At 45.3% G+C, this 8,475-nt stretch overlaps 1 protein-coding gene across 1 annotated transcript; it reads left to right on the top strand.

Moving 5' to 3' along the window:
* Window positions 1-522: 522 nt before the first annotated feature.
* slc35b3 (solute carrier family 35 member B3) lies at window positions 523-6,468 on the top strand. Its single transcript, XM_040167520.2, has 10 exons — window positions 523-814; window positions 1,593-1,829; window positions 2,000-2,121; window positions 2,220-2,374; window positions 3,771-3,878; window positions 4,022-4,119; window positions 4,243-4,335; window positions 4,548-4,659; window positions 4,847-4,916; window positions 5,468-6,468. Exons 2-10 carry the CDS (start codon window positions 1,614-1,616, stop codon window positions 5,616-5,618), a joined length of 1,125 nt encoding a protein of 374 aa, XP_040023454.2. The 5' UTR covers window positions 523-814; window positions 1,593-1,613; the 3' UTR covers window positions 5,619-6,468.
* Window positions 6,469-8,475: the final 2,007 nt, after the last annotated feature.

Here is an 8,475-nt window from a genome sequence, read left to right as displayed (position 1 = left end):
CTATGATAACTGGATATCAGATTGATGCACCTCCACACTCAGTGTTACCAGGTTAAGTATTTCCATAAAATGTTCATGATTTACTGAATGTATAACCAGCAATGTTATAGCTCATCTATAACGACCTAATTAGATATATTTTGGTAGTTAAAACGTGTTTTTTCATGATGAATCCCACTCTGCCAACTAGCTACTAATGTTGACAAAAGCTTTGGGACAAATACGATAATATCCACACATTGGTATTCCCCACAAAACAAAAAATATCATGCAAGAAAAACATGCTTAACAAGAAATACCGAGGGAAGTATATTATTATTATTATTGATCTGGAATAACTAGCTAAACTTTCATAATGCTCACGTGCTGTGAGTGAAATGCCAACTCACAGTGAAGCTGATGGATCCTTCAGAGCAGGTAACACGTCGCCCTCGTTCCACTATAATAGTACATACATGTGTGTATATATATATAAGCATACTAAGCCGGTGACGTGTAGTGACTCACCTCACACTCACAGCATGCGGCTGAACGGACCGATAGCGTCACAGTTCAGAGGTCAGCGCGGAGCGGAAGTTGTTGGCCGCTCCTTCCACCGCTGCCGATGCGTGCGGCTTTCAGCAGGCTGCCACGCGTATCAACCTGTTTTCAGCGAGTTGTCGCTGCAAAAGAAGAATATGAAAACGCCCAAAATGTGCGCAAAAAGAAGACGTGACGTCCCTGGCAATGGTTGTCCACGGCATCGCCTCTGAAGAAGCGGATACGCCAGCGTAGAGAACCCGGAAGTGCTGTTGGATGTAACGAGCTTGCTGCGGTAGCTTTGCTTTTAATGTTGAAATAAGCGCCGGAAATGAAATACATCACTAATGCAAATCGGCTTATATGAGGATCGTGATTATTAGGATTACCACATATCTCCGTATGCGTAATCTATGTTAACTAACGGTAGTCAAAGGACAACTTCCGTTTAAGTCGTTAGCAACCAGCTAATTCATGTAGCAGCGCTAAGGTCAATAGCTCTCATACATTTCCTAAACAATTGAATCATACTCTAAATATAGCGAGGCGCTTTGATTTGAATGTGATGCTGTTTGTTGGGGCTCTTGCTGCATATATTGTGTGTTTATCGACGTTTTAACCAGAAGCTTTGGCAGAAAAAACAATGTGACGTTACATATTATAGATCGAAAATCAGAATAGGATCTTTCAGATAATTCTACATTTGAAGAGGCTTTTTCAGCATTAATGCAAGTGGGTGCTCGACAGATGTGTGATCGCTTCCCCTTTTGTGTCCTCTGTTCTTTGCATCAACATGATTCTCAACAACCATTCAAAAACACAGCAAGTGGCATCATCATCTGCCTGATTCACAGACGCAACTAGTTGAACAGGTCTAACTCCATACAGCACTTTTACGATGGTTATTTTTTTATTTGTCGGAACGATCACTATCTAAGCAGAGCTCTCAGCTGGGATGATGAAAGTTTACCTTCGGGCTGGGTTTGTTCCAGACAAAAAGTAACATTAACGCTGTGAAGACACAGGCAGGAAAAAATAATGAACGCCTCAATATCTCTATATTTTACCCGCAGGTTGCAGCTGCCGCAGGCGCAATGAGTGCCAAATACGGCCTGGTGAGCTACAACAGCTCCCGGAAGCACATTTCCATCTCCATGCCGTCGTCCACGGAGGTGATGTCGCCCCACATAAAGTCCGTGGAGGAGCTCAGGGTCCTGGGAATCAACCTGAGCAGCTTCAGTCCCCCCACGCAGTTCTTGATCTGTGTGGCTGGAGTCTTCCTCTTCTACCTCATCTATGGATACCTGCAGGTAACACGGGGAGAAAGACAACGAACAAATGTGAAGGTCACAGTGTGCGGTTGAGGAGGCTTTGTGTGTTTATTTGTGTGCAGATTCGAAAAGTAAGGCAAATGTAGTTTTAAGTTTGCATTTTACAAGATGGGCTTCTTTGTGATTAATTTATTTGGCCCTCCATCCAGGAGCTGATATTTTCCATTGAAGGATTCAAGCCATTCGGTTGGTACCTGACTCTGATCCAGTTTGGCTTCTACTCCGTGTTTGGACTGGTGGAGCTTCAGCTCACGCAGGATAAACGCAGAAGGTGAATAATTGCATGCCCCCAAATGAAAGATGATGTTTTGGATCTGTCTATCCCCAAAATGTGTCATTCAACTACTTGTTTATTTTCCTGTCTTCCAGGATTCCGGGGAAAACTTATATGATCATAGCCTTCCTAACAGTGGGCACTATGGGCCTGTCCAATACCTCCCTGGGCTACTTGAACTACCCGACACAGGTCATCTTTAAGTGCTGTAAACTCATCCCAGTCATGATTGGAGGGGTGTTTATACAAGGTGAGCTCATTCATCGTATTTCTACACAGATGCTACAAATGAAACTTTAGCTTGTGTGATAATATTTTGATCCTTTGTAACATGTGATTGATGTGTAGTGCTCTTTCGCTGTGTTTATGGCTCTAAATCTCTTTCATTCTGTGTTTGATTCTATGAAATCATTGGATCTCCTCTTGACACTTCATTTGGGGGGTTTTGGATGTCTCATTTGGCTCGTCTATCACAGCGTTGAATCTCCCAGGATGTTTAAGTTCAGGATTCCTGCTTTCTGGAATACCGCTACTGGATTCCTTATTGCAATCAGTTGACAAACATGCCATATTTTTTATCATAAGGACTTAACCTCCAAATGTGAATTTGTCACAAATTTCGATGACGATTGCGCTTGGAGTTGACGTTGGATATTAATCCTGGAGAATAAAAAAAAAACATCTGCTAAGTAACAATTCACAAGATAGTGGGATCCATGGAAATGTTAATGAAATCCATGTTGTCCTTATTGGACTTTACTAACTATTTAAACAGTCATCTCAGGTAGGCGTACATTTTACACCTCATTTCAGTCATCTCACACGCTCCCTCTGAAGGGATGACCGCCTTTCAACATTGGGTGCCTCCTTTTTATCTGCCTGTTGTTTTCGGTTGTCAGAGCCCGGTCGGCTGCACTAGTTCTGTCTGTCCTTTCATCCTCACAACCGGCCCACTCAAGCTCCCGTGTCCTCAACGTCAGACAGGTTTTTGCGGGATAAAAAAAGAAAAAAATGAAATGAGCCTTGCCGGGTCTCTCAATGGATAGATGTGAGCGCCGGGGTCCCTCAAGGGATCGAGTGGAAAACAGAATTTACTCACTTAGAATGCAAAGAGGAAAGAATGTGGGCGCGAGGGATGGATGGAGGGAGGGTTGTGGGGTTGCATCTGATGTGAGGCCCTTCAAAGGGGAGTCGGGGAATCAAAGCCGACCGCGGTCGACCTGATGCTGCGTCCCCCTGTCAACCTCAAGGCATCCGTCCGTCAAAATGTTTTCGCTAGACTCCTTTTGTTTTTTCGTCCAAACTTTAGCTCTTTTTTTTTTTGCTGTGCTGTTGCAGGCGCAACCTCGTCTCAAACTTCCAGTTGTCAAGAATACCTAATAATGTATAAACTTTAAGTCTTTTTTTAATATAATTATATATATATATATATTTTTTTTGTCTAACGTATTTTGTATGTAAAAATAGTTCGGCCATCTTTGGAAGATTCGAGCTTGAGGCAATGTCTGGGATTAATGTCTCTGTGCTTGTGACGTTCTGGAAGTTTCACCAGTTGATCTCTAAAACTTACTTTAGTCGATTTTTAGAAGTCGCGGTGTCTCTTCAACGTTTCCAAATGGCTGACCGCCGTGGGTTTTGTTTTCCAGGGAAACGCTATAACGTGGCTGACGTGTCCGCCGCTCTCTGCATGAGTCTGGGACTCGTATGGTTCACGCTAGCAGACAGCAAAGTGGCGCCCAACTTCAACGCCACAGGTAGTAACCTCGCTCTGTTCCAGGGGATACGTGCAATGCGGGAGTGAGGAGGCCAAGAGCCTCTACGCAGCTCAAGCCCAAAATACGTGACGCGCTTGTGCGTTGGGAAGGTTGTGTGTTCATGCGTGTTTTGTGGCACACAGGCGTGCTCCTCATCTCCATGGCGCTGTGTGCGGACGCCGCTATCGGAAACGTGCAGGAGAAAGCCATGAAGCTCCACAATGGCTCCAACTCTGAAATGGTACCCGGTTTCCAGTCCATAAGTCAATCTGCAGCTTGACTCGGTCATCAGATGCACACACGCACACCGCATTGTGAGAATTGCGTGATGTGACTGACCGCTCACGTGGCGCTGTGTCGACAGGTGCTGTACTCGTACTCCATCGGTTTTGTCTACATACTGACCGGCCTGCTCTGCGTAGGGGGACTGGGGCCGGCGGTGGCGTTCTGCTCTGAGGTGAGTGCCCCTGCAGACGGACACGAGATGCTTCTAGTTCTTTTTAAGATATGCAAATGAATACGTCCTACTAGCGCGCTCCTCTCGTGCTTGATTTTAAGCTGTATGTTCTCACGAGACGCTTTCTTTGCATGAAGTCCTGATGATGTTGCAGCGTCCGCAGGAGGCGGTTTTACGTTCTGCTTCTCTTTCATCTTCCCCTCCCTTCCCAGCACCCTGTGAAAACGTACGGTTACGCCTTCGTCTTCTCTCTCACGGGTTATTTCGGCATCTCCTTCGTGCTCGCCTTGATCAAGCTCTTTGGCGCGCTGGTCGCAGTCACAGGTCAGTGCGGCAGTTTGTCCATCCTGTTCATTCTGGCCAGGCATTTATTTGTAATGTATTGAGTCATAATTCATAACATGTATTGCAAAACACAATAGATGGATATGTTGGTAACTCACATCCATTAAGATTTTCTTTGTTTGTAATTAAGTAAAAGTTGTTGTTGTTTTTCTTTGCTCCCTTGCAGTGACCACCGGGAGAAAGGCCATGACTATCGTCCTTTCCTTCATGTTCTTTGCAAAACCTTTTACTTTTCAGTAAGTCCGCCCACCTTTTTTCGACTGATTGCGTTGTCTTCTGGTTTGAAGAACGTCTCCGCTCTCCTTTCGACTACTCAAACTTGATTTGGCTCCCCTGCCCCCTGGTGCACGTCCTCATTCCAGTTTCAAGACCTCGACTGATCCGCTGCTCTTTCCCCTTGTACTTCGCTCGCCCTCCAACTCCTCTGTGCGTTCAAAGGGCTTTTTGTCTTCTACCTCTCCTGCTATTTCTTGTCTCTCGTAACTTTCTCCACACGTGTACGCAAACACGCACGCGCACTCCACATACAAGACACAAAAAAGAAAACATGTGCATCTTTTGCCAGATTGCCTTCTCCTTCCAGCGTTGCTGGACTCGCCGTCTCTTTCATGGCTGCAGTTTACACGTTTTCAACCAAAAGGCGTGATTATCAGAATCTGCCTTTTCCACGGGCATCTTGTTGAACTCTGTTTCATACTGCGTGCATCCAATTATTACATACACGCTAATCGGCCCCCTGCCGTCTCCTTTTGAAAAAGCTCTAACCTCCCCGCTTCTCCCTCCTCAGGTACATCTGGGGCGGCCTGCTGGTGCTCTTTGGCATCTTCTTGAATGTTTACAGTAAAAACAGAGAGAAAATGAAGCTCCCCTCCATCAGCGACGTCAGGGGCTGGCTGCTGGCAGGAAAGAAGGTCCGACTTCTCTCCCAAAACGTATAGGAGGGGGCCCCCGACCCCACCCGGGCGTAGCGGAGGTCCTGCCGGTCGCTGGCAGACTGTTTGTGTCCGTTCAGACGTAGAGTCGGGCTGCCTGTCACGGCGTGCAGAGGAACCCGCCCAGAGCGCCGAGGACGGGAATACGAGGTGTGAGCGGCAATCAGCCTGAAGAGAAAAAAAAATAAAAGAACGCACACTAATAAGTAAACTAGGACGGGTGACCGAGCGGCTGTGTCTCATCACCACGTGCCGGTACGTCACTGGAACCGGCTCAAATTACTCAAACTGCAGCAAACTGAAGGGGGAAAAACTAGTTTTAACAAGGGGATCAATGGTTGTGGCTGCTTTTTTTTTCTTTTTTTTTTTTTTTTTCCCAAAAGCGAAGCTTCAGTCCCCAGACAAACGTCCCCGACATGGAGGACAACACTGAGGACTTTTCTCAAGGGAAGACGGCGCCTTAGTTCACCAAAACGCAGAGTTTTGCACCCGAAATGACTTGTAAACCTTGAGTGGTTGGAGAAAAGAGAACATAGCGTCATGTAATCCTGTCATGGCTGAAATGAAGGGACACTAATGATAAAAGGGCATATTTGCCCCCCCCCGCATGTGCCAGAAATAGGGAGCTTTGTTTTACATAATCATTGTCTTAATGAAGGTGGCTTCTCTTTTTGTAGTTTATTGGTAATCTATAACTGGTTGTGCCCTAATTCTTACAATCTGTGATTATGTGGGGACATTTTGGGGAATATGGAGATATTTGCTCCAGTGTACATTGTCAGCTGCCCTAATTCTCTACACTGTTGTGGTGAAAGGGTATACTTTCTTTTTTTTCACATTAAATATTAAAACTGAACAATCTCACTGTCAGTTTTTTTTATATATAATTAGCCATATGATTATGTGTGTGTGTATGTATATGTGTATATGTATATGTGTATATATATATATATATATATATATATATATATATATATATATATATTGTCTAAGCACAACTTGTACTGCTGGAGGGAAGAGTTAAAATGTTGCCAAACTGAGTGTGTATTGTTTTTTTTGTTTTTGTATGAAAGTGTGTGTTTATCCATCCAGTGGCCTTGGGCGTGTTTGATTAGGAATCCTAAAAAAAGATGATAGTGCCAGACGAAAAATAAAGAGCCGTTTTCACTTAGCCCAGGTAGCCCAATTCATTTGAATTGTGTGTGTGTGTGTGTGTGTGTGTGTGTGTGTGTGTGTGTGTGTGTGTGTGTGTGTGTGTGTGTGTGTGTGTGTGTGTGTGTGTGTGTGTGTGTGTGTGTGTGTGTGTGTGTGTGTGTGTGTGTGTGTGTGTGTGTGTGTGTCATTCACTATTCACTCTAAATGAAGACGCTCCCACCTGGTTATTCAGCAGCAAATTGTCTTCTGCTGGTCCATTCAGAGATTTTGTCCTAAATGGATTATTTTTAGGAGACGTTTCCTCAACGTACGCAAAGTATCTTGAGTAACCTCGGACCCAGAATCCTCTCTGTCTCAGCGCCCTTCAACAGGATTCCAGCGTTGACGCCCAATCACCGAGGCTTGTATCAACCAGTAGATCTTTTTAGAAGTCTGTTGTCCTTGGCGACCCCTCTACAGGAGTGTGTGAGTGTCATTGCCGTTTTGCGGTGTGAAATGAACGAGACTTGCCAGCTCTGCGGGAGGCCGCTCAGTGCGTCTCTCTCTGTGATCCTAATGGAGCCACAGATATTACTGTTTCACTTCCAGGCGGGAAACCTAACGCTGGGCCAATTAGTAATTTGGTATTTCATCAAATTTGGCAGCTTGTGTCTGATGACAAACTGACAGAGATCCTCTCTCCTCCAGGGAAGCTTTGGCAGTACAGACACACACACACACACACGCACACACAGACACACACACGAACACACACTGAGATCTGCTCGGTTTTCCTTCCAAAGCAAAGTGGTGAGTGTTGAACATACTGGGAGGACGTAACTCAATTGAAAACAGAAAATGACTTTGGCTGCAGATTCTGGTTTCACACAAACACGAAATGCGGAAAACACTTTCTTCAGGAGGCCTTTTGTTTGTTTGTTTATTTATTTTTAGCTCAGCGACTGTTTCCATGTGATTGATTCACAGCGGAACAGTCCCATTAGAGGTTGAGAGGTCACGTTGCAGCGTTAAAACATTTCTTTGCCGTTTGATGCAGTGTGCGAGGGCTGCTGCATCGCCATGGGAACGCCTGTTCTCTTCGAGCTCCCTGAAAGGTCATTATGGGATGGGAGAGCCCAGTTGACCCAAGGCAAAGTACATCATTTGTCTTTTAGCACCAGCAGAACACACCTGACCAAGCACGCTGACCCCTGTTAGAACGCTGAGGATTTGGACCATTTTTTAAAGCCGCGCAGGGATCGACCATCCACTGAAGTCAGCTGTTATAGACAAAACACATTAATTCATTTTTTATTATTAAGTGACTTAAAGTGTCTTCAATAAGGTGGTGAAATGTGTGGAACACAGGCGCACACACCATAACCTGGTGGCTGTGGCCCTTCCTAATAAATAATGTGGGGTGTCCAGAGCTCATCATCCCAACAAATTGGGCTGCTGTACAATATGCGGTCCACTTCCGATAGGTTGCTGTGTAATATGTGGCCTGACCTCAGATACCCACAGCAGGGAGGGCTGGCAGCCCATTCATTACGCGCGCAATGAGTTCAGTGGGGGCAGGAAGGGACCAGGTGAGGGATACACAGTAGTTCACACACACACAATCCCCATCGTCCTTGGTGCACACACAGGCAAACAGTGAGCGCATGTGACACTTGAAGGGAGTCAGTTGTTTGATTAAATACAGTTTTTATTTTCAAATCGGTCTTTT

The sequence above is a fragment of the Gasterosteus aculeatus genome, chromosome 21 (assembly GCF_964276395.1).
Source record: "Gasterosteus aculeatus chromosome 21, fGasAcu3.hap1.1, whole genome shotgun sequence".
Taxonomy (NCBI): domain Eukaryota; kingdom Metazoa; phylum Chordata; class Actinopteri; order Perciformes; family Gasterosteidae; genus Gasterosteus; species Gasterosteus aculeatus.
The sequence above is the reverse complement of the archived record's forward strand: the minus strand, read 5'-3'. Positions and strand labels throughout refer to the sequence as shown.

Coding starts and splice junctions, on each gene's coding strand:
- slc35b3 (XM_040167520.2), top strand. CDS start 1,614: ATGAGTGCCAAATACGGCCTGGTGAGCTACAACAGCTCCCGGAAGCAC. Junction 2,375..3,770: donor TGGAGGGGTGTTTATACAAG/GTGAGCTCATTC, acceptor TTTGTTTTCCAG/GGAAACGCTATAACGTGGCT. Junction 3,879..4,021: donor GCCCAACTTCAACGCCACAG/GTAGTAACCTCG, acceptor TGTGGCACACAG/GCGTGCTCCTCATCTCCATG.